The 25753-nt window shown below is 36.1% G+C and overlaps 1 protein-coding gene across 2 annotated transcripts in view; it reads right to left on the bottom strand.

The window, feature by feature from the left end:
* The window catches only part of UGGT1 (UDP-glucose glycoprotein glucosyltransferase 1), a 121755-nt gene that overhangs the window by 67942 nt on the left and 28060 nt on the right, over nucleotides 1-25753 (bottom strand). For both annotated transcript variants that reach the window (XM_047722755.1, XM_047722756.1), the window contains exons 6-16: nucleotides 24085-24259; nucleotides 22628-22724; nucleotides 21382-21460; nucleotides 18933-19033; nucleotides 18085-18184; nucleotides 16886-16946; nucleotides 11831-11922; nucleotides 9824-9974; nucleotides 7773-7892; nucleotides 5988-6073; nucleotides 1457-1592 (exon numbers count right to left, since the gene is read on the bottom strand). In XM_047722755.1, the coding sequence (XP_047578711.1) occupies nucleotides 1457-1592; nucleotides 5988-6073; nucleotides 7773-7892; nucleotides 9824-9974; nucleotides 11831-11922; nucleotides 16886-16946; nucleotides 18085-18184; nucleotides 18933-19033; nucleotides 21382-21460; nucleotides 22628-22724; nucleotides 24085-24259 (1198 nt within the window). The remainder of the gene's footprint in view (nucleotides 1-1456; nucleotides 1593-5987; nucleotides 6074-7772; nucleotides 7893-9823; nucleotides 9975-11830; nucleotides 11923-16885; nucleotides 16947-18084; nucleotides 18185-18932; nucleotides 19034-21381; nucleotides 21461-22627; nucleotides 22725-24084; nucleotides 24260-25753) is intronic.

The raw sequence follows: 25753 nt of genomic DNA, 5'->3' as shown, positions 1-25753 counted from the left end.
TAAAAAGCAGATATAAAACAAGTAACAACACAACTGTGTCTATATATAGCTAAATACCTAGAAGGTTATAAGACAACCTTCTATTAGTGGCTGCCTTTAAGAAGCAGGATTAGTTAAGGGAAAGAGAGAAATTTTAAATCCATACACTTTAATATTATTTTTAAAGATTTTTACAATGAACAACGTTTTTGCTATCACAAAAAGAAGTTTGAAAAAATGAAAACTCATATACATATATATGAGTATGTGTATATTCATATACACAGCTGTGGGGGTGGGGGAACAACTTTAAAAAATAGACTTTAAAATACATCCTCAGCATCTTTTCCTGAACTTCTTTCTCTATAGCCCTATTGCTAACCATCTTTCACCATCATCTCTCACAGAGATCCCAGCAACAGCTCAGCAACCACTAACCCTGACACTGTCTTTACCCTCCATCAGACCTGTCTGCATACATCCATCAGAATAATGGATAAGCATAAAAACATCAGAATGATGTTTTTAACTGGAGTTTAACCTCTGCAAACTGGACACTCACTGCCTGGACAGACGGCCTCAATAACTACGTTCCCCTCTCAGCTCTGCTCAAGCACATGGACAAAGGGAATTACTACTTCTGATTTGCAGCAATTGTTCAAATGACTCCTATTTTTCCTTCTACACTCAGCTGGGATAACATCCCACTCCACAATTATGGAGTGAGGTCCTAGTGCTGCCACAGTTGACTCTGCTTCCCACATTGCATTAACCATCTGCATGCATGGACATGTCCCCCACTAGACTGTAAGGTCTTTGGGGACTGGGGTGAAGTCTTACTCTTCTTTGTATCCTTTGCAGTTAGTACCAGGTCTGGCAAATGTTAAGTCTTTAATAGCTGTTAGCCAAATAAATGAACATTTTAACTTTTAAAATGCCCCCATTTTAATAAGCAAAAGAGCCGTTATTTACAAATTTTTTATATTCAAAAATAGAAAAAAGAAAACAAGAGAGTTCCCTGTTTGAACTTGAGAAAGTATCTTAAGTATATATAAAACTCAGGGAATTTCAATTCCCAAGGTAAAAATATGGGGAAAATAGTAAGAATTTATGATTTGAATATTAATTAAATGAAAATATCATACAGACCTTAAAAGGAAAAAAAGCAAACTTTTTTTAAACAAGCAGAGAACATCACATTTACAAAAAAAAAATTAATTTGTGATTTCAAGTCATCAAAAGGGAGAAGGCTAAGGTACATTAGTAGGACTAAGAAATCGTAGCTGAAATCACAGCAATTTACTAATAACATCAGTAAATCAGTAAAAGCAACTCTTTAAATATAAAACATAAAGGTTAAGAGAATAATTCATCAAGCTTTTTCTCTTTACAGAAATATAAAATCCTCTTAACTCATACTGTTTCTTAGAGTAAGTTAAATTAAGAAAATTATTCGCCATTTTGATTGAAAACATACATGTATCAGAGTTTGGAAGGCATGATAATCATCCACTTCTTGGGCAACATAATTATATGCTCTCAGAATAGCCACTCCAGCATCTTGCATCCCATCAACATCTTCAGAGTCATTAACCACAAAGATTAAACCAATTCTAGGGGAGAGAGGGAAGGGTAAAAAGAAGAAAAAGAAACTTTTCTCAAAAAATGCAACTGGTTAAAAAGAATGGCACCCCTGTATCCCAATCACATATTGTAACTTCCTCTACTGAAAAGCACAGTTCACACCCTACTCTAACACAGTTGGCAAAGGCATTCATCACTTACAGAATAGAAAAACAGGTTCCCAAAAGTGGCTTAGACTTTTCAACTGTTAAAGCACACTGTTTCCACATGGTGAAAGGCCTTTATTGACATGAAGGGTTTTGCTATAGTTTTAGATGAAGATTTTGTTGTTTTTAAGCAAAAATTGGGGGAAGCAAACATTTTCAGAATGTGGAAATATATAAAAAGGGGAGAGTAGATTTTGAAATTAACAAAGGCAAGATAAAAATCACTGGTAAATGGAAAACCTAAAAATGTTTACTATTATCTGTTGGCAAAAAGCTACAACCAAGGTTAATGTTTATTGCACTTAAAAATTTAAATTAAATTAAAAGAACGAACCACAAAAAGATACCATTACACATCTACAAATTGGGCAAAAAAAGGGGGGGTAGGAGGGACAAATAACTTGCACTGGCCAATACAGAAGTCACTAGCCTACATATTGGAGGAAAACCAATTCAAGTGAGAATGGACAGTCTTTTTAACAAATGGTGACGACACTGGATATCCACAACGTAAAAAAACAAATCTAGGCAGAGACCTTATACCTCTCACAGAAAATTAACTCAAAATGGATCATAAACATGAATGTAAAACACAGAACTATAAAATTCCTAGGAAAGAAAACAGAAATTTTAGGTGATCTTGGGTTGGGCAGTGACTTACTAGATCTAACAAGCAAAAATATGATCCACGACCAAAAAAAAGAAAAAGGATGAGCTAAACTTCACTGAAATTGGGACTTTTGGTCTGTGAAAGACACCATTAAGAGAATGACAACAAGCCACAGACTGGCAGAAAACCTGTGAAAAACTGAGAAACACATACATGATAAAGACAGATATCCAAAATATACAAAGAACTCTTAAAACTCAACAATGGGCAAAAGATCTGAACTGGTACCTCAGTAACCAAGGCACAGAGTTGGCAAATAAGCCCAAAAAAAAAAAAAAAAAAAATTTTTTTTTAAAAGATGCTTAACATCTTTTAATTAGGGAATTTCAAATTAAAACCACTACACAACTATTAGAATGGCTAAAATCCAAAACACTGACAACACCAAGTTCTGGAGAGAACGTGGAGCAACAGGAACTCATACTTATTGCTCATAAGAATCCAAAATACTAGAACCACTTGGAAGACAGTATGGCAATTTCTTACAAAACAAAACACTTACACCATAAGCTAAAGCAATCGTGCCCCTTGGTATATACCCAAATGAGCTGAAAACTTACGTCCATACAAAAATCTACACACAGATGTTTACACTAACTTTATTTATAATTGCCCAAACTTGGAAGCAACTAAGATATTTACCAATAGGTGACTGGATTTAAAAACAACAACAACAACAACAAATACTAAAGTACATCTATATTATGGAATATTATTTGGTGATGAAATGGCCTATCAAGCCATAAAAAGACATAAAGTTTTAAAAGCCTACTGCTAAATGAAAAAAAAAAAGACAATCTAATAAAGATATATATATCACGAGTCTGGAAAGGGCAAAACAATGGAGACAGTAAGGAAACCAGTGGTTGCTAGCAGTTGAAAGGGAAGGACACACAGGTGGGGGGCGTGGAGGACAGTGAAATGATCCTGTAGGATTGTGTGATGGTGGAAACATGTCATTACATATTTGTCAAAACCCACAGACTATACAATGCAAACAATGAACCCTAATGTAAACTATGAACTTTAGTTAATAATAATGCATCAATAGGGGTGAATTAATAGTGCTCTAAAAAATACAAAGTCTACTTAGGGGCGCCTGGGTGGCTCAGTGGGTTGAGCCGCTGCCTTCGGCTCAGGTCATGATCTCAGGGTCCTGGGATCGAGCTCCGCATCCGGCTCTCTGCTCAGCAGGGAGCCTGCTTCCTCCTCTCTCTCTGCCTGCCTCTCTGCCTGCTTGTGATCTCTCTCTGTCAAATAAATAAATAAAATCTTTTAAAAAAAAAGAGAGAAAAAAAATACAAAGTCTATTAATTAAAAAAATTAAAAGGTAAAGCCTAAAAACAGAAGAAAATATAAAAAGATACATATTAAACATCATGCTCTCCTGAGGTATGTAGAAAGTATGTTATATGTAGATGTGGTAGCAAGAAGATTTGTTTATGGATTAAAAGTTGTGTTTTTTAAAATCACACATAATAGAAATCATATGAGTAGGTTCCAGGCAGAAATGACCTGAGTGTTATTCTTATGAAGACAAAAATAAGAGCTAAGTATCTCCTCACAAAGGAATTCCCCTTTCCACATTTCCAGTTTCTAGAAAAGGCATCAGAGTTTTTCTGTTAGCTAAGCCCCTTCAGACTTCTGTTTCTCTCAGGCCCAGTCTCTCACAAAGTACCACTAGGGAGTCTCCCAGATTTGTTCCCTCCTTTCTTCAGCCCCTGTAAACACCCTAGTGTACCATATCAAGCGAAAGAAAGACAAAAACAATAGCCAGTCTGCCTTGGGTCTCTCCACCAACTAGGTATGCCAACATGCCTCTCAATTGTTTATGAGTTAAATGTCTTCTCACCTACCTTCACAATGTGAAAACCGTATTTTCTCTTCTTGTCCCTCAATGAAATTCAAAAAATATTTCCTTACTGCCCATCCTGAAACATGGACCAACTTCTTCTGTGTTATTTCCCCTTTCATCAAAATACAGCCCTGGCTGCAATCCAGTAGATTAGTCCTCCATCAAACTAGGGGATATTCATGTTTTACATGAAAAATTTCACTAAACAAAATCTCTACTTTTCCATCAAAAAAATCCTCTATTTTCTTCAAAGCTTAACTAATACCCAACTGTTCCATGAAACCTTTGTCCCTCCCAAATATGTTAGTTCATAATCTTTTGCTTTCCTGAAATTCTAAAGCACTATGACTAGGACATAACCTAGCATCGGATCAAATATTTTCCTTAAAATGTCTGAAAGTATGCACAGTATTTTCTCCAAGAAGGTAGAAGTACAGCTTTAATACTAACCACAGCATTTAGCTCAGTGCTGGGTACAGAACACACAACACTTGTTAGCTAGACTTCTTTTCTATTTTCATGTTTTCTAGGAATTCAAATTTTGATGAACATTATTCAGAATATAAGTGAAAAAGGGCACCTGGTTAGCTCAGTGGGTTAAGTGTCTGCCTTCAGCTCAGGTCATGATCTCAGGATTCTGGGATCAAGTTCCACATTAGGCTCCCTGCTCAGCAGGGAGTCTACTTCTCCTTCTACCCTTCTCCCTTGCTCGTGATCTCTCTCACTCACTCTCTCAGATAAACAAATAAAATCTTTTTTTTTTTTTTTAAAGATTTTATTTATTTGTCAGAGAGAGAGGAGAGCGAGCGAGCACAGGCAGACAGAATGGCAGGCAGAGGCAGAGGGAGAAGCAGGCTCCCCGCCAAGCAAGGAGCCCGATGTGGGACTCGATCCCAGGACGCTGGGATCATGACCTGAGCCGAAGGCAGCTGCTTAACCAACTGAGCCACCCAGGCGTCCCAAATAAAATCTTTTTTAAAGTAAGTGAAAATATCTTAGCATGTATTTGTAAAGCATTAAAACATTGTTCTTAAAAAAAACACAATGAAAAACCCAGCCGTTCAAGTACGGTGTTGGTAGATTTGGCAATGCAAACAAGACAAAGAGTTCCTGTGACTACAAAAAGCTGCATGTAGGGGTGCCTGGGTGGCTCAGTGGGTTAAGCCTCTGCCTTTGGCTCAGGTCATGATCTCAAGGTCCTGGGATTGACCCCCACATTGGGCTCTCTGCTCAGCGGGGAGCCTGCTTCCCCCTCTCTCTCTGCCTGCCTCTCTGCCTACTTGTGATTTCTCTGTCAAATAAATAAAAATCTTAAAAAAAAAAAAAAGCTGCATGTACATTTACTCCTTGACAGTCTAAAAAAGCTGTTGGCAAAGCTCTTTATCTCCAGTGAAAGAGGAAATGGGATTTGTGATGTGGACACTTACCTAGGAAAAGTCCCTTTTACCGGGAAGCAAGCTGAGACCACAAACTATTTTTACATGGCTATTTATTAATAATTCAATGGTGGTAAGCTTTTATTCATTGAGAATTAAATTTTCTACCCCAAAAGACACTGCTTCATACTTAAACAAAAGATAAAACTGCCATTAATGATCCAACTATTAATTATCCAGTAGTACCAGACTTGCATTTAAAAATGACAAAACCTCAGCTAATTAGATATATATCATTCAATCAATACCAGTGTTACCTTAGTGGTATATGATTACTGAGGAACATCTCAGCTGTGTTAATCAACTCTGCTGTGGTCTCATGAGCAGGATCAACTATGAAAACCTGTAAAGGGGAAAGGGGAAGGGAACACATAAAATGAAATTTATTCAAACATCACAGGTCCAATAAAAATGCTACTACTCTTAGTACTTGAAGGTAATCTTTTTCTAGCAACTTTTTTTTTTTTAAGATTTTATTTACTTGACAGAGGGAAACACAGCTAGAGAGGGAACACAAGCAGGGGGAATGGGAGAGGAAGAAGCAGGCTTTCCACCAAGCAGGGAACCCAACACAGGGCTCGATCCTAGGACCCCGGGATCATGACCTGAGCCAAAGGCAGGCACTTTAAAACTGAGCCGCCAAGGCTCCCCTCTAGCAACTCCTGAACCCCCCAAAGAAGAGTTATGCAAACAGCAGTTTCCCTCCTTAATGTTCAAAAGAACGCGGTACTAAAAGGTGAAGTGATTTCCTCATGATGTTCTGCTAATAACATGGGAACTGTGTTCCAGATTATTAACACCAATAGGTTTACTACACCTAAAAAAATCCAAGTTTTATGAACTCTTCTACCTTAGAAAACAGAGATTATCTTTTCTGTGTATTCATTTCTAAACATCTCCAAATTAAGACTTCATTTAGAACTCAATTTTTAGATCACAATAATAGCTATCATGTATTAAGGTCTCATGGTGTGCTTTAATTACGTACATAATCCCATTTAATAAAGTTCAGATATATAGTAAGAAAAAAAGAATGAGGGGTGCCTGGATGTCTCAGTTGGTTAAGTCTGTACCTTCAGCTCAGGTCATGATCCCACGGTTCTAGGATCAAGCCCTGGATCAGGCTCCCTGATCTGCGGAGCCTGCTTCTCCCTCTCCCTCTGCCTGCTGCTCTGCCTACTTGTGTGCTCCATCTCTCTGTCAAATAAATAAATAAGTAAAATCTTAAAAAAAAAAAATGAAATTTTGGCTGTAAAGGAAAAAAGTGGTTTCAAGAGTGTGGTGAGTTCAGAGGACAGTTTCCCTTGCATGTTCTGGAGAAGAGACTGGCCCCCAATCCCTTTAAGAGCAAATGGTAGAAAAGGAAGAAATGAGAGGGAAAAAAAAAAGAGGGCCAACTAAAGCAATGAAATAAGAAGTAACAAGTAGGAGCTCACAGAAAGATTTATTTATATTTTAGAGATTAAGATATTAAAGGAAAAGAGTAGCAGCATATTCATCTTCTGAGTAAAACTATGTTAAAACTAAAATAAGGGGTACCTGGGTTGTGCAATCGGTTAAGTGTCTGACTCTTGGTTTCAGCCCAGGTTGTGATTTCAGGGTCATAAGATCAAGCCCCATATCAAGCTGCATGCTCAGTGCAGAGTCAGCTCAAGATTGTCTCTCCCTCCTTCTCCCTCTGCCCCTCCCCCCACTCTTGCCTGCATGCTCATTCACTGGCAAGCTCTCTCTCTAAAATAAACAAATCTTAAAAAACTAAAACAACACAGTCTAAACTTTCAGGTTAAGGATAAGGAACATTTCTTTACAAGCTGATGGAGACATTATTGCTACTGTGACATCTCACAGTCTTACACATGATCAAGACATTTAAAAGCCCTTCAGTTTGAATATGGAAGTAGAAGAACATATTTAGTAGTCATAGTGGTGGGAGAAGCAGCTAGTACAGGAGAAAAATGAATGGTCTAGATATCGCTGAAAGGTAGAGGAGAAGGCAAGGGAGAAACAGAGCTCATCACCAGACAATAAGTAGTTTTACGCACCATGTTATGCAAGTTTTTCCTAATCTGCCGGATAACACCAGGAAAGGTGGGTCGAAGCAATTCTTGTAGACTAGAAGGCCATGAATTATATCTGCTGTCAACCTCCAAGTTGTTGATCCACTAGGAAAAGAATAGCACAACATGATGCATATACTTTAGTCACTATTAGTGAAATTACCAGAAATAACAGTAAGACTTGAAATGATTTTAAGAATAATCACAAGGGAAAGACCATTTTCAAAAATACAAAGATAAGATGAGTGACTAAAACACAAGCCACAGAAGATATTTGCAACCTACAAAATCAATAAAGGACTAGTAGCAAGGCTATGTATAGAAATCTAACATATCAATTAAAAAAGGTTTACAACATATGAGAAATGAAAATAAGCTATGGATATGAAGAAATTTACAGAGGAAATTCAACAGGGCAATTAACACATGAAAGATGTACTACATCTTCACTAGTAATCGGAGAATTAGAAACTAACACCATGGTGAAACTTCACACTCATTAAACTGAAAAAAATTTTAAAGTTTGTCAATATCCGAGAATAGGCAAGGGTATAGAGCAATTAGAACTCACCCAAAGTGCCTAGAACAGGCACTTTAGAGGAGAAAACAGTCACTTTAGAAAAGTACTCTAGTTCTTGGTATCCACCCCAAATGAATTCTCACATGTATGCAAAAAGAGAGAGGTAGAAAAAGATACAGTACTGCAGTACTGCTTATGTCAGCAAAAAATTGGATACAACTTAATTCCATAAAGGGAACAGTAAGTAAACAGTATGTAACATTCCTACAAAAAGGGCAAGGTGGCAAAGTATGTGGATATTACCTTTTTCCTATAAGCAGAGTATTTCCTATAAGCAGAGTATAAGATACACAAGTAATTAATAGTGCCTGTTACTTTAGGGAGAAAAACTGGTGATGACATATGGGTATGATGACATAACCTTTTGTATGTCCTGACTTTTAAACTGTGATTGTACAAAAGATCTCTTTTTTTTTAAATAAGCAAAATTAAAACATGACAGGATAAAATAGATCTGTATGGGTCAAACTATGTGAGTCCTGACAAAATTGCTGAGTAACAAGGAAACTGACAAAGGACAAAGATATGGCATTTTTCAAATTTTCAAAACTATAATAGGAAATAAAGTAATAAAGTAAGGGACAGGAGGAACGCACCCCAACTTCCAAAGAGGAATCATCTGCAGAGAGGAAAGGGGTGGAAGTGAAAGAGGACTTCGACAGAAACAAGAGTTTTCTTCCAAGAAAACAAGATCTGACACAAAATGATTAAATGTTAACATGTACTAAGTATGGTGATATGCTATACTGATATTAATTATACTAATCTCTTTACTCTTTGTAATTTTACTTTTATAATTAAAGATGTTTTTAATAAGAAAAGAAATGACAGAATATCAAAATAACAACTACATTACCTAGGGAGAACTCAAATAATGATCATCTACCTTCTATATAATTTTCTTTTGAAAAAAATTCCCTACAATAAATGCAGTACAGTAACCAAGAAAAAAAGGACAGGAGGGCCAAGGGTGTGCCAGGCACACCTGTAACACCAATCTTGCTTTGACCACACAAGGAGATAGAGGCTCAGAGATATCAACACAGCAGATATTAATTATATAAATTCTTTACATATAAAATAACCAACATTCTTTTAAAAAAGGATACTGGCCAAAAAACATACACAAAAATCACATAGAACTTGTACACAACAGAGAAAATACAAACTTAGCACTCTTTTTCCCAAGAAAATCCTTTTTCCCAAGCCAAATCCTACAGGGATACAAAACTGGAAAAATCATTATCTTAATCACATTAGACACAGTAATTCAAGTTTTTGGAGGATTTAAGAGACTACTTTATTATATATACAGAGTCCCAAATAAGCAGCTGTTGTAAATCACTTTATGATGCCAATATAAGGGACAGCAGAAATAACTTACCTCTCACAAATGAGAAAACCATATAAAATGCCTGGCCAGAATGCCCCTTGGACACTCCAACAGAATACCTACTGAAATAGCAGGACTCCGGATGTCTACAGCATAGTCGGCCTCAGAGGGCTGGATGTTCAATTTCAAAACATTATGCAGAGAAAGGCCTTCTATTCCCAGTCTATGCAGACCCTCCATTACATGAGCTTCATTCCTCAATACATCAAACAGACTGGGGGGAAAAAATGGTATTTAGTAGAAAAAGTTTAAAAAAAAACAAAAAACTCACCATGAAAAAAATTCATCAGTTCAAACTCAATGCCCTGTTCAAACTAGCAGAGAAATCAAAAAAGGGAGGTCTTGCCCTTGTTTCATCTTGTCAAAATATATAGAATGAAGTAGGTAGGACTTTCTTCTTATATATATTTATCAATGTATCTATCAGGTATAAAATTATCTCTAAATATTAACACACAATTTGAGGATGAATAATCCTCAGTGTTTTTTACATTGCCTGTTTTAAAAAACACTATGGTAACATCTCTGTATTATTTCTATATAAATCTACAATTATCTCATAATTAAAAATTTATTTTAAAAAATAACATTATATAGATTTAACATAGGTTACAACATCAGTGTCAATCTACAAGTAAGGGACAGGAGGAACATGTTTGCTTATATATACAAACACAAAAAAGGTCTGGAAGAATTTATACCCAATGTAAAGGTTTGCTACGAAAGGTAGAAAAGATGAGGAGGAAAAAGAAATAAGAAATAAGAAAATAAGAAATAAGAAGCCAGGATGAAGATTTTACTTTTCTTAATATTTTTATCTGTGTATCACTTAAAACTGTTTAAATAATCAATTTGTAAACTCTGAAAAATTAAAGAGATATGAGTATATTTTTTACTTAAGGAAAATTACAAATCTGGGCAATCTTTTTAAAGTATCCACATCAGGGGCGCCTGGGTGGCTCAGTGGGTTATTAAGCCGCTGCCTTCGGCTCAGGTCATGATCTCAGGGTCCTGGGATTGAGCCCCACATCGCATCGGGCTCTCTGCTCAGCGGGGAGCCTGCTTCCTCCTCTCTCTCTGCCTGCCTCTCTGCCTGCTTGTGATCTCTCTCTGTCAAATAAATAAATAAAATCTTTAAAAAAATAAATAAATAAAAAAAAATAAAGTATCCACATCAATTTTACAAACTTTTTACCAGCTCTGAAAAGCAGTAAGAGCTCAATTAAAATAATTAATGTGAAAAATATCTTATTGTGGAAATAATATTGTGGAATATCTTCTAAAGCATCAGCAGTAGCTTTTGTTTTTACTATTACGAAGCCACAGTGTCAACTGTGTCAATCTTAATTCCAAGGACAAAATCTGAATTCTACCTATCCACCCACCCTCAAAATTCATAGGACCAATTTAGAGCAAGTTAGTCCTGAACCACATTTTAGCAACACAAAAGGGTAGATACTTTTTTTTTTTTTTTTTTTTTTGGTTAAGATTTATTATCTATTTGAAAGAGAAAGGAGAGAGTAAGCAAGGGAGGGACAAAGGGAGAAGTGAAACACAAGCTGATTCCATGTGGGGCTCAGTCTCATAACCCTGAAACTACAACTGAGATCATGACCTGAGCAGAAACCAATAGTCAGCCACCTAGCCAACTGTGTCACCCAGGTGTCCCTAGATATTTAAATAATATATGTAAGATGGAACACTTTCTGAGACACGGGATGCAGAGGCAACATTTTGGATAAACTTACTTCACACAGTTTCCAGAAGTAAAAGAACCTGTTCACACTCTCTCTTTTTTTATGGATAAGTAGAAAACTATAGCTCTAAAAGGGCATCCTCAAAAGACACTTAGACCTTCAATGTCCAAGGCCTTGAATACACATTATGATAACAAATGACAGTATTATCATCTTCATCCCTGTCATCCACTCATGACTCAGGATTCATTATTCACTGCACCTGGTAAGCCATTAGGCTTTGCAACATGCCACTTCAAGTAGGACAATCTGAACATACTATAAGGAGCTAACATTATATAACCTTTCCGAGACTAAAAAATATTATCCATACCTGAATATATCCTGTGTATCTAAATCAATATGAAGTCCATTGATGAACAGTGCAGAATCTCCAGGCTGTAATCCTAAAGTTCCCTTGAAATACTAAAATATTTAAAAAAAAAAAAAAAAAAAAAGTGTTATGGAACAAGGAGAATGTTTAACCAAAATTTCCATGTTTCTGACTCTTTTATATGTACAGATGTTGCATCCTCTTATTTATTATAGGAAACCCTAAGGCTGGGTTAAGATTTCCTTTTATGTACTCCCATAGACCGTTCTCAGTATTTACTGCATTGTAATGAAACTGCTAGTTCATATGAAATATACCTCTCCTCCCTTCCTCCTTCCAACTACGATTAATATAACTGTTTCCTATAATATCAGGGGAAGGAGAAAGAGGGAGATTGGTTGAATAAGCCAAGTGCTGAGAGTCACTTTTCATAAAAAAGGACTTCTATTACTATTTTCTGTTTGTGATGCCAACCAAGGTGGTGATCAGCAGTCACTAACAGCTGTGCCTTCTCAATGAACTCCAGGGATCTAATCTAAAAGGGTTTCAAAACCCCACACCTCCCTTGAACCTTCAAACTAATGCACACTAGGAAATTGATTAATTGTCCCTGAGGACAGCTCCCACGTGCAACCTAGCTGTCCAAGACCTGGTTTCCAAGAGCCCTTCAACTGCTGCTCCCTGAAACGGTGACTCCCTGACACACAGGAGACTGTGCAGTCCCTGCAGCCCTTCAGACTTGTCTGACCCATCAGACACACTGCTTCGATGCTATGCTGTAGCTTCTGTTGACTTCTATCTTTCCATTTAATTATTCTTTCCTCCCAAGGAAACTGGGACTACTACTCATATTTCACACCACAGGGAGCTAATCCACACAGCAGAGGGAAGAAACTACTCAGATACTAGCAACAGAACTTAAACCCTTAGTTCTCACAGGGCTGGGAGAAGAAGGACAGGGACTACTGAGCTCCCTTCATTTACCAATAGTCAGCAGACTAAGAGAAGTAAACTTTAAGGTCCAGTATTGCATGGGTAAAGCATAAAACAATGAGGAAGACACAGCTTTTACTTCTTTGCCCTGCAAGGATTAAATTGCAAGTAAAATAAGGGAAAAATGGAGAGTTGCATCAATTCAGAATTGGAATTTCTTACATGAGAAAGAAAAAACTCCATGTCCATCCCCTGACCATAAGAAACATTAATTCTGAGCTGCTAAACTCTACTATTCATACCTATTTAAAGATCTGGGTGCTGGTAACAGAGTAAAGTTCACTCTGTGAAAATTCATCACACTAAAGATTGAGGGTTTGTACACACTTTTGCTTGGGTTGTATACTTTTGTATTTTATACTTGAACAAAATTATTTAATAAAAAACAAAACAAAAAAAAAAGAATCCAGGAAGTACTACAGTCTATATAATTTAATGTTTTATTCTCTAGCGAGAGAAAGAAGCCATAAAAATCAGATAATATTGGTATTGTTATTGTGGAAATAAAAAACAGGGTAAATAAAAACTATTAATAAGGTATCTTCAAATTAGTAAATACTTGAGAGAAATTTGGTTTACTTATTCCTCAGACCTATTTAATTAATTAATATCTCATATGTAAAGGTTTAAAAAATCTGGGGTAAAGACAGTAGACTGAACTTAAGTTTCCCTCGTGAAACTCTACTGAAATGTCAGTTTTCTAAAAAGGGACTGTAATAAATCCACAACAACAAAGAGAACAAAAAAGTAAAAGGAAAATTAATTTTGAGATTGTAGAAAGGAAATGCCTGAGTAGCAACTGTCATAGTAACCCCAAGAAAGCTGAATGCCAGACCAACAGTGGGAAAAGCCAACAGAAACCACAAGTTATCCTGTGAAACTCAAAATGCTCAAGAATTGACAGCACAAAGAACACACGTGTGAGGGGGCAATCACTAGGCTAAAAAATTATTTCTGATGGACAGCTTTTTAAAGATAAGAGCCCTCAGACTCCCTTGCTGATTTCACACAATAAGGTGACTACTGTCATGACTCCCTCTACTCCAGAAAAATGAAGTCTCATTCCCTGGAAAGAGTGAAAGAAAGAATCTGGGAACGTGGGAAAATGAAGCACAACTGAGGGCAGGGATCCCATACTGAAAACTGGGAACGGAGCAAAAATATCCCAAATGTTCTTCCTACCGGGCTTCTACCAGGCAGGCAGCCAGACTTCACCCTCCAGGCAGAAGATTTGAAGATCTTTTTCTGGAGACTTAACAGCGCAAGAGGAAAGGTAAGGATACTGACACTGGGATGAATTAGGAAATGGCCATACCAGGAGAGCCTATAGTCAAAAAGCCTCATCTTAAGCCTTCCCATCAGCTCTTTACTGCCTCATTCTCTTCAATAAGAGCAGTGGATCACAAAGCATGTAAGGAAAGCCTCTAACATTAAGGACAAGAGACCAAAAAGAAAAGTCAACTTAAGAGGACAAAAAGAAAGTTAACTTAAGAGAAAACAGATGATGCAAGAGAGAAGAAAACATACACATGCATCATTGACAGCTTTAGAAAGATTTAAGAACACCACAAAAAGAAGAATCTAGAAACAATAACCTTTGTTAATTAAAAATTTAAAAGATAAAGGAAAAATACACAAAGGAGTTGAAAATCTTTCCCAGGAAGTTTAAAAATAAAACATAAAAGAATTAGAAAATAGGAAATAATATGTATTTTTTAATTAGAACAAACTAGTGGAGGAGGTGCAATACCTTAAAAATGAAGAAGTCCAGGGAAACAAAAGAGAGAAAGCAGAGGGAATGAAGCAAAGAAATAATTCAAGCAAATTTCGCAAAACTAAAGGAAATTATTTTCCAGATTTGGAGGGGCCACCATCCACCCAATAGTACAGAGATTTTCTTAAAAGGTACAGCACTGTGAAATATCAGATTACAGGGACAAAGAAAAGATCCTGAATGATTCTGGAAAGAAAAAACAGATCTCATACCAAGGGCTCAGATTTCTCAATAACCACAATAGAAACCAAAATTCCAAGAACCAATTGCCTTCAAACTGTCTCCCTTGACCTGCTGAACTCAGGAATGACATACTGAACTCGGAAACTCCTAAAAGGTTCTGTCAATTTCATCTTTTAGAAACTAAAAAATTGCTGGAACAGAAAAAGAAACATTTGAGGATAATGGATGGTAACTGTGCAGATGAATCAGAGAGTGCTCTACATCCTCAGGTGCATTACAATGCTAAAGTCCCTGGTTTGGGGAGTATTCATCACAAACCCTAATAAAAGGAGACAACTTATCCCTATTGGAACAGTCACAGTTTTCTAAATTATTTCCCATGATCTCCCTATTTATACAAATAAAGATCACCTCTGGAGGCAACTCCACCTGGTATGGTCTCTGTCTATAACTCACCAAAGAGCAGACCCACTTTGGTCCAGTAACAAAACTTCTAAATGACTTCCAATCTAGAATTCTATACCCAGCAAAGTTAGCAATAAAAAACAGAAATGGAGGAGTGCCTGGGCAGCTCAGTCGGTTAAGCATCTGCCTTCGGCTCAGGTCATAATCCCAGGGTCCTGGTATCAAACCCTGCATCAGACTCCATGCTTAGTGGGGAGTCTGCTTCTCCCTCTCCCTCTGCCCACCTCCCTGCTTGTGTTCTCTCTCTCACAAATAAATTAATTAATCTTTAAAAAAAAAAAAAGAATGGGAAATTGATTTCTCAGAGTTTGAAATTTACCTTGCATGCAACTTTTCTCATGAAGAATGATGTGCTGCATCAAAATAAGGGAGTAAAACAAAACAAAAAAAAGAAGCCCTGGTATCCAAGAATAGAAGATCCAACAAAAGAGATTAAAGCAAGGTCCCAGGATAACTGGAATGTCCTAGACATAAAGAACCACTAGACCACAGTGGAGCAGAACAAAAATTGATAAAATCACAACATAAATACACACAAATTGGAGAGTACCAATATGGAGTAATGGCAGACATCAGGGTGAGGGGCAGTGAAAGAAAGTTAAACTTCATCCTTGTAATGAAGGCCAAGATACAAAGTTTGAAACTGGAAAATACTGTACCAACTCAAACTTGCTAGAAATATGGGGATAAATATCAAAACAATTAGCTAAGTGATCAAAGCACATACTTCTGGTAAGGGGGACAAAATAGGAAGTAAGTCATATTAGGAGGATACTGTTTATCTAAACAAAGTGGTGGCACCATCTGATTTTTTTTTTAAGATTTTTATTTATCTATTTGACAGAGATCACAAGTAGCAGAGAGGCAGACAGAGAGAGGAGGAAGCCAACTCCCTGCCAAGCAGAGAGCCCAATGTGGAGCTCGATCCCAGGACCCTGGGATCATGACCTAAGCTAAAGGCAGAGGCTTTAACCCACTGAGCCACCCAGGCGCCCTACCATCTGATTTTTTAAAGATTTCATTTATCTATTTGAGAGAGGAGAGAGAGAGACAGACAGTACCCATGAACAAGCAAGAGTGAGTGGGGAGAGGAGCACAGGAAGAGGGAGGGACAAGTAGACTCCACATTGAGTGCAGAGCCTGACACGGGGCTTGATCCCAGGACCACTAAATCATGACCTGAGCTGAAATCAAGAGTCAGACATCTAACCAACTGAGCTACCCAGGCATCCCTGATGTTTGAATTGTATTCATATTCAACTTTGATTAAAAATTAAAAATATTTTAGGGGTGCCTGGGTGGCTCAGTAGGTTAAAGCCTCTGCCTTCGGCTCAGGTCATGATCCCAGAATCCTGGGATCGAGCCCCACACTGGGCTCTCTGCTCGGCAGGAAGCCTGCTTCCTCCTCTCTCTCTGCCTGCCTCTCTGCCTATTTGTGATTTCTGTCTGTCAAGTAAATAAACAAAATCTTAAAAAAAAAAATTAAAAATATTTTAAAAGATTACAGAAATAAAACACCACCACCTTTACTAAAAGGAGAGTACAACTATTAAATGTCATTGATGTAACTCAGATTTCCTCATCTTTAAAGATGCAATACAAAACAGAAAGGAAAATAGTAATTTTCCACTGGGTAATACCTTCTGATTTTCTTCCACTTCAGTTCTAAGTTCCGAATTCACTGCTGTTTTTGTTATTGCTCTAAAGAAATAAAAATGTTATTAGTGTTTAGTTAAACATTTGATATAAATGTCTTTAATTTCCCTATAATTACATATGAAATAACACATTGCTCAAAACATGAAAAAAAGTAAATAGGAAAAAAACCTTCACCTTCACAAATAATTAAATGCATTTCTCCATACAGGTGTATGTACATTTTCATTATTACAAGATATGATACCACAGAAAAGTAGCAGTAGTAACAGCATTTTAAAATGCAGTTATCCCCAGGATCTTAAGTTAAATATATGTAACTCTATTCCTATATATGATCTTTACTGTGCACAGGCTAAAGGCCAATGTTAAATTAAGATGACAGACTGCTCATCCTATTTGAGCACTTTTGGTGGAGGGGTAATCCTAAATGTATATCTTCAATAGCATGCTGAACTAAATGAGAATGTATTATATGATTTTTAAGTCCTGTCTAAGAAATATTTTCCAAGACTAATAAGCAACCTTATTTATAAAATATCTCACATCAGAAACCAAACACCTTTGTTCAGTTACTCGAGAAAAACACTAGCAACCATTTAAGTCATTAGTCTCTAAAGATTTGGATTTTTAAAATCATTTATTTAGAAGATATGGAGGACGATTATACAACTGAAAGCAATATCAAAAAAAGCTGCATTCAAAGTCTTATTGTGTCATCATGAACAAATCAGCCTCTAGAACTCGTTTTCCTCATCACGTTTGAATAAGATGATGTCTATGAAATTCTTCAGGAACAAAAACATTATAGTCCATGCCAGACCCTAGATTAGTTATAACTGCATACACGAGATTTTGTTAACTCATTCAATCCTGACAGGTAGGTATCATTATTTCAATTTTACTGCTGAGGAAGTAAGGTAAAGAGAGGTCACTGATTTGCAAACATCATGCAACTAGCAAGTGGCAGAGCCAAGGACACAAGCTAGATGGGTCTCTCCAACCACACAACATCTTTGCCATCTTCCCAAAAAGACAGCATCATTAGCAATATGGTACTGGTAGTAAAACACTAATTTTCTAAGCATTTTCATATTTTACTTGCCTCGTTTTTCATGGAAACATGAAGATAATTAGGTATATGTCAAAGAGAAGAAAGTGTCAGAGCCTTACTCTTTATTACCTGGCTTTGGTGGGAAAATTTTGACTAAGATCCTTCATAACTACCAAAGCTAATTCAACAGGAGCAGCCAAGATTCGGGCAGCAGTCTGGAAACTGAGATCTGCAACAAGGTCAGATACAATTTAAAGTGCATTAATCTAATGCAAACAGAAATAAGAAAAAAACATATTCTTTTCTCACAATTTTCTTGGTAACTGAGAATGCTTGAGAATGCAACCATTTCAGAGAATGCCTATGGTGTAATTTCAGGTTTTATTCACTTCATAGTCCCCAGAATATTTACTGTTGTCATTCCTTGCTATATTTGCATAGAACACAAGCATATACTAAAACATTTACATTTAGCACAGGAGAAATCCATCTCGAATCCTTTTCTTTTTTCTGAATTTACAATATACCACAAAATATAGCAAAAGACTTCAGTAAATTATGTTTAAAATTAAAAAAAAAAATAATGTGATAACTAGATCTTTGGACCAGAAAAGCAAAAATATATCCTGCTATGTTAATATGTCTTTAACATTCGACAGATACACTGTTCAAGAAATGTATACATAAAGAAACATACAGACTAAGACAAACATGTATGTACTATTACAAACATACAAATCTGTTTACACAGATAAAGATATGGTACTTATTTTTATATCTACTTCTGAATAGTGTTATCTGTCTCCCAAAGGACTTCCTCTCTTTTCTGATTAATCATAATTAATCACTCTATCTTGAAAATCTGTGGCACCCTCAAAATCTGGTGAATAAGTAACATTAGTTTCAAATTCTACATTTTTTAATATCATAAAATGTAGTCAAAAAGTAAGCCAGTGATTCCTCTTCATGTTTATTACCTTGCAATTGCCAAACTTTTAAAGGCGCCATTTCATTGGTGCTTTCTATAAGATGTTTTCTGAGTTCTTTCAACTGCCCCTTCAGGTCAGGGTGCAGGTCTCTGAAACATAAAATCAGTCTTATTAATGTCCCTTCCCTTTCTCAAAGCACAATTAGCTGTTGGCTCCAATTTTTCACCTTAGCAATAAGAAAATTCCTACAATATAGGAAAAATTTAAAGCACAATTATTTTTCTTAAAAATAAGCTAATATAGGGGCACCTGGGTGGCTCAGTCACTTAAGTGTCTGCATTCAGTTCAGGTCATGATCTCAGGATCCTGGGATCGAGCCCTGGATCTGAGCTCTACATCGGGCTCCCTGCACAATGGGAAGTCTACTCCCTCTGCTCCTCGCCCTACTCATGTTCTCTCTCTCAAATAAATAAAATCGTAAGAAAAAAAGAAAGCTAACAGAAAATTACAATTTTAAAAACCACAAAATTTACAGATTAAAAAAAATGAATCACTACAACAGTGATTCTCTGTGTTGGGGATGGGGATTAGGACTGAGAGTGGGGACAAAGGGGACCCCAACTATACCTGTAGAAAGTAAAAGAAGGTGTATGTTGGAAAAAATCTTGATAAATAGTTCTTTGGAACCGAAAAGAAAATATGATTAAAACCATCAATTCTGGGTGTTAAGTACATGGGTATGTTCTATTATTTTCCATACTTTACTGATCTTTCTAGCTTCTCAAAATAAAACTGGAAATATATCACTGTCAGTCCCAAAATGGATTTCTTTCAGCTACATGCTCATAAATCCTCTAATCACATGAATAATACAACTTAAGCTAACCAAGATTATTGGGTTTCCATCAGTTTTATCTTGAAATATAGTACATTCTATTTAAAACTAGTAAAACAGAAGACATGGATATTATCATTTAGATCAGACAACAGATGGCTGGTAGAGTAATTCTGTTCCTCTAAATGCCAGAAACTCAATATTTCTTAAATGCCACCTACAGAAAGTAAAATATTTACTCAGATTCTTCACCTTCCAACCAATCCATTTCCAATCAGTTACTACAAACTCTTCATGTTAAAAATATCAGAAAATGGTCCCATTACTTTAGATAGCTAAATAACTATTCTAAATGGTCACAAAAGAAAATGTCTTCAAGGGCGCCTGGGTGGCTCAGTGGGTTAAGCCGCTGCCTTCGGCTCAGGTCATGATCTCAGGGTCCTGGGATCGAGGCCCGCATGGGGCTCTCTGCTCAGCAGGGAGCCTGCTTCCCTCTCTCTCTCTCTCTCTGCCTGCCTCTCCGTCTACTTGTGATCTCTCTCCGTCAAATAAATAAATAAAATCTTTAAAAAAAAAAAAAAGAAAAGAAAATGTCTTCAATACTCTACATACCAACTTTGTGCTCTAAATACATATGATCATAATGCTATCCAAAAAGCAAACATAAAAAACATGAATATGAAGAGATTATGGATATCAGGAATCAATAAAAATGAAATCTGACTGCATACTAATGAGGCCCAAACTGATGTTAAACACAAAGAAACACGCATATGCATAGGATGAAGTGAACATGTACACAGAAATTCAACATGAACTGAGTCATCTCTGCTAAACTATCGTCTGATTAAATCATTTCACCAGACCAAATGTTAAAGCTCAACTACATGAAACTGGGCCTATACATATTACTTCAGGATCCATTCTTTTACCAAAAAAAAAAAAAAAGCCCGAATGAACAAAAACCAAAAAAACCTCACTGTAGCTATCCTAATTAAGATAGCCAGATAAACCAGAATTCAGGGCTCTAAACAATTTTCAAGGTGTAACAGAAATAATTATTCCAGACTGTAAACAATTACCAAGGCATAATAGAAATAATTACAACATTTAAAATAACAACTAAGAAGAATTTTCAGCTATAAATTTCTATGATACTTTCATAAAATGGCTACCAATTTTTTTTAAGAAAACATCTTTTATCCTCTTTCACATAAAGGAAAGTCTAATATATTTCAACTGTATGTACCTTTTTTGCATTGTTTCAGGCTATGCTTAGCTTAAACAGCTAGGATCTCTCTCACTTAAAATATTTCTTATTTTCTTGGGAAAAATTGAGTGAAACAATTATGTTCACAAGAACATAGGTCAATCAAAAACTGGCGTGTAACTTTATGTCATCAACTGCAAGGCCCAGAAAAGGAGATCAACTAAAGCCATAGGCAGGCCACCTTAATATCATTTAATAATAATGTGCTTCGGATGCCTGGAGATCATAAACTATACAGTAAGTGAAGTGGTAACTGCTTCATATCAGATTACATATATAAAGTACTAATGAGAGATGTGTAATCGGACAGTAATGAGAAAGATGATGCTTATAAGGGGAGGAAGCCTGGAGCTTTAAGAGAATAAAGGCATTCCCAAAATAATATGCCATACCTTAATTTTCCAAAGAGGAATCCCTGAACTTCATCAATGGGATCATTTTCACCAATTACTGTGGTGTTTACCTCAGTTCCTAAAAAGCACAAGCAAATACATATCTAACTGTTTAGAAGGGAAATTAAAATGTTATTAACCTCATAAACTTTGAATACTGTAAAGCAAATTAGAAACACCCCTGAAATTATAATACCATTTAAAATACTGAATACCTCAATGAATATTTTACACGGTTTTTTTCAAACAAACAAACAGAATGTGTTTTTCAATGTATCTTGTGTTCTGGATAAAGTAAAAATGGATTTCCTCCTTACCTTTTGGAAAATTTTGTATGTTAAGAAGCTCAAAATTAATACCTTTAAAATACCTTTAAAAACAGTGGATTTTTCAGCATCAAAATTCTAAGGAATTTGCAATTAGGCAACATAATCCTAAATATAATTATTGAGAGCAGAATGATGAAGTACTAGACTATCCTCCATTTACTCAAACCAATCATTTTTATCTTTAAAATGAGTGCAAAAGGAAGAAATACACTACACATAAAACTTGTGGTTCAGGGCACCTGAGTGGCTCAGTCAATTATCTGTCTTTGGATCAGGTCATGATCCCAGGGTCCTGGGATAGAGCCCCATGTCTAACTCCCTGTTTGGTGAGGAGTCTGCTTCTTCCTCTCTGCCCCTTCCTCTGCTCATATTCTCTCTCTCTCTCTTTCTCAAATAAAATCTTTAAAAAAAAAAAAAAACTTGTGGTTGAAATAATGAAATCACAACTCTAGAGTGGCACAACAGGAAATATATTCCAAAAAAAAAAAAAAAAAATCAACTATTCCAAATGCAGAAAATAATAAAAAACACAAAACTGCTCATTAAGTATAAGAGAGTTTTAAGATTTTTACATTGGGTCACAAATCAATGGCTATTTGTGAAATATATATATATATTATCAATAACAACTGCTACAATTATTGAACTTCCTGTGCAAAAACACTGAGCTACCTTCTTATACATCTTATTTTCTCCTCACAAATACTTTAGGAAGCATATAACATTATCTACACTTTACAAAGAAAAAATTTAGGACCTATAGAATTCACTTAACATCACTCAACTCAGAGGTAACAGAACCAGAACTCAAACATAGTGTTCATCACACTCCTAAATCTATTATTTTACATTAAGGAAATAAATTCCCTTTCACTCACATTTAAAAAAAACACATTGGTCTTAATTTACAAATTCACCTTTCACCTGAGTATCATCCTTGGCCTTGTACTCAGTGCTCTTAATTGCCAACTCCACACCATAGCCAGAGAGGTAAACAGGCTCCTTCCTGGGATTCTGCAAGCAGAGTAAGTATTCCACCATTACTATCTGATTCTTTATACATGTCACAGTGTACAAGACATGAGGATATTAATGTCACATAGCCACCATCTAGGATTATACACTCAAAATATACTTAAACTTCCACGGGAATTTCACCCTCCTTTAGATTGTGTATCCTACCACAAGTAGGGTAAGTATCCTTGTATCCTACCACAAGTAGGGGAATGGGAATTCCAAAACCAGATGAGGGGACAGCTGACAGGGCAAAAGTAGCAAAACCATGTGAAGAAATGGAGAAAAAGAAAAGGAAGTTCCAGAACCTACACACACAGCAGGGTTGAAAACTGATGAGGTTTCAAAGCCAAAAGTACTTTGTTGGAACCATGTGTGTTATGTGTTCATTTTTAATTGAATTTAAATGTCTTCAGGTAGGGTTTGGGCTGACAACCGCCACAGGCTTACTACCATCCTGAATGAGGTTGGTGCTTTAGATATTTTAATCTTAAGTAACAGCAATAAAGCCTAGAAAGCAGAGGAGGAAGGAGAGCAGTTGCCAAAAACTGGATATTAAAAAAAAAAAAAATCTGTTTCTGTTCATACACATTTTCATTTAAAAATTTTATTTTACATGTATGGACTTATCTCAATTTTACTGAGCTTATTATGACACAGAAACTTTAAAGGCTGATATGTTTACATATATATCTTAAATGTTAAATGTTACAGAAGATTTTAAAAACAATTTTAAGGGACGCCTGAGTGGCTCAGTTGGTTAAGCGGCTGCCTTCAGCTCAGGTCATGATCCCAGCATCCTGGGATCGAGTCCCACATCGGGCTCCTTGCTCGGCAGGGAGCCTGCTTCTCCCTCTGCCTCTGCCTGCCACTCTGTCTGCCTGTGCTTTCTCTCTCACTTTCTCTCTCTCTCTCTCTGACAAATAAATAAATAAAATCTTTAAAAAAGAAAAAAATTTTAAATCAATTCCGCTTCCTTTTATTTCTTTAGAAATCTTTCCTTTTCCATCAAATGAAAACATTCCAAAAAAAAAAAAAAGGTTTGAGAGGAAGAGTATTCAAGAATCAGTTTCAAAAAAATAAGAAATCAGTTTCACAGTATCCTGATTACATTAAATCTAGAATATATAATTTACACGGTTCATTTTTAAGTAGGATGCAAACTTTAAGCCATTTTTTAAGCATAATTGTTTTATATTTCTTCAGAAAGGCAAGCAAAATACCTCCTGTGTACAAATAACAGATATGATGAAAAGCAGTTCAAATAATTTTATAAAGGGAGGATATTGTTAGCTTATGTGCTAAGGTCATGCTGGGCAAATTAACATTTATAAAAATTCTAAAATAAATCAATACTCACAAGTATATAATGTCTGAATACATAATTGATTTTGCCTGCATTGCTTTTTGACACAAGCTGGAGGTGGAAATTATAAAATTCCTCATAACCAATTTCAGAGTAGAAAATCACCACTGGGCTTTCAGGATTAGATGAGGGGTATCTGTGATCTCCTTTGAACAATAAAGGTTTGGGCCTGAAAATAAATATTAAAAGCTTACATTTTTTTTTCAGCTTTTATTTCAATTCCACTTAGTTAACATACAGTGTTATATTAGTTTGAGGTATACAATATAGTGATTCAACACATCCATACAACAACTGGTGCTCATCCCAAGTTCACCCACCCTCTTACCCCCCCTTAAAATTTCAAACTTAAAAACGTTCTTAAACATGGGGCGCCTGAGTGGCTCTGTCAGTTAAGCAGCTGCCTTAGGCTCAGGTCATGATCCCAGGGTCCTGGGATCAAGCCCCGTGTCAGGGTCCCTGCTCAGCAGGGGAGTCTGCTTCTCCCTCTCCCTCTGCCCTGCTTGTGCTCTGTCTCTCTCAAATAAATAAATAAAATCTTTAAAAAAAAAAAAAAGTTCTTAAACATTAAAAACAGTACATGATGTAGCTATAGCAGCAATAATTTAAGTAAAGATTTTAAGCATCTTAATACAAAGAATATCAAAATCTGAAACAGTTTGCAGTTAGTAAGAATACTGTCAGATATGAATCTTACTTATTCATGACTAAAAATAATAAAAGTACATTATATAAGCACCAACTATAAAACTGCAGATTTTGATTAATAATTGTTACCAATTCTTAAAGAAAGATGAAAGCCAAAAAGAGGAAACCTATCCACATCTCACAACATTAAGACTTTAGTAAGTTTTTCTCCTATATAAATAAATTATCCTTTTTAAAAACCAAAAAAAAAAAAAAAGAAAAGAAAAAAAAAAGATTTTTATCTATTTTCGAAAGAGAAAGAGAATGTGAGCAGGGAGAGGGACAGAGAGAGAGGGAGAAAGCATCTCAAGCAGACCCCACACTGAGCACAGTGCCCGACACAGAGCTCAATCCCAGAACCCTGAGATCAGGACCCGAACTTAAATCAAGAGTCAGAGGCTTAAGTGATGCCACCCAGGCACCCCTAAATAGATTATCCTTTCACCTGGAAACATAAGTACAAATAATGTGAAAAGATAGGATGACTTTAAGCATATAACTTGTCAACCACAGAAACTCCCTCCTCTATTATTTTTACTACTATGATCTTCCTACTAAATGATTTAACATTTAAGTTTTCCTCCTGAATTTTAAAACTTCACCCTCAAAAAAAATTCCCTAATAATGCCATCAAGATACTAATAGATCTTGAGGGCCTCAGTGGCTCGGTCAGTTGGGTGTTAAACTCTTGGTTTCTGCTCAGGTTGTGATCTCGGGGTTATAAGATTAAGCCCCACATTGAACATGGAGCCTGCTGGGGGTTTTCTCTCTCCCTCTGTCCTTCCCAACTTGCTCACACTCTCAAAAAACAAAAACAACAAAAAAAAAACCTATGGGACATTCTTACATAGTTATCTTGCATGTGATAAAAATAATGAGGTACACCTACATAGACTAATGGGAAGAAACCTCCTATAAAAATAAACTTACATACCTGTATAAATTTATAACCACAGGGAAAAAAGTCTAAAACAAT

The sequence above is a fragment of the Lutra lutra genome, chromosome 3 (assembly GCF_902655055.1).
Source record: "Lutra lutra chromosome 3, mLutLut1.2, whole genome shotgun sequence".
NCBI lineage: Eukaryota > Metazoa > Chordata > Mammalia > Carnivora > Mustelidae > Lutra > Lutra lutra.
Note: the sequence above shows the minus strand (reverse complement) of the source record. Positions and strands in the feature narration are given on the sequence as shown.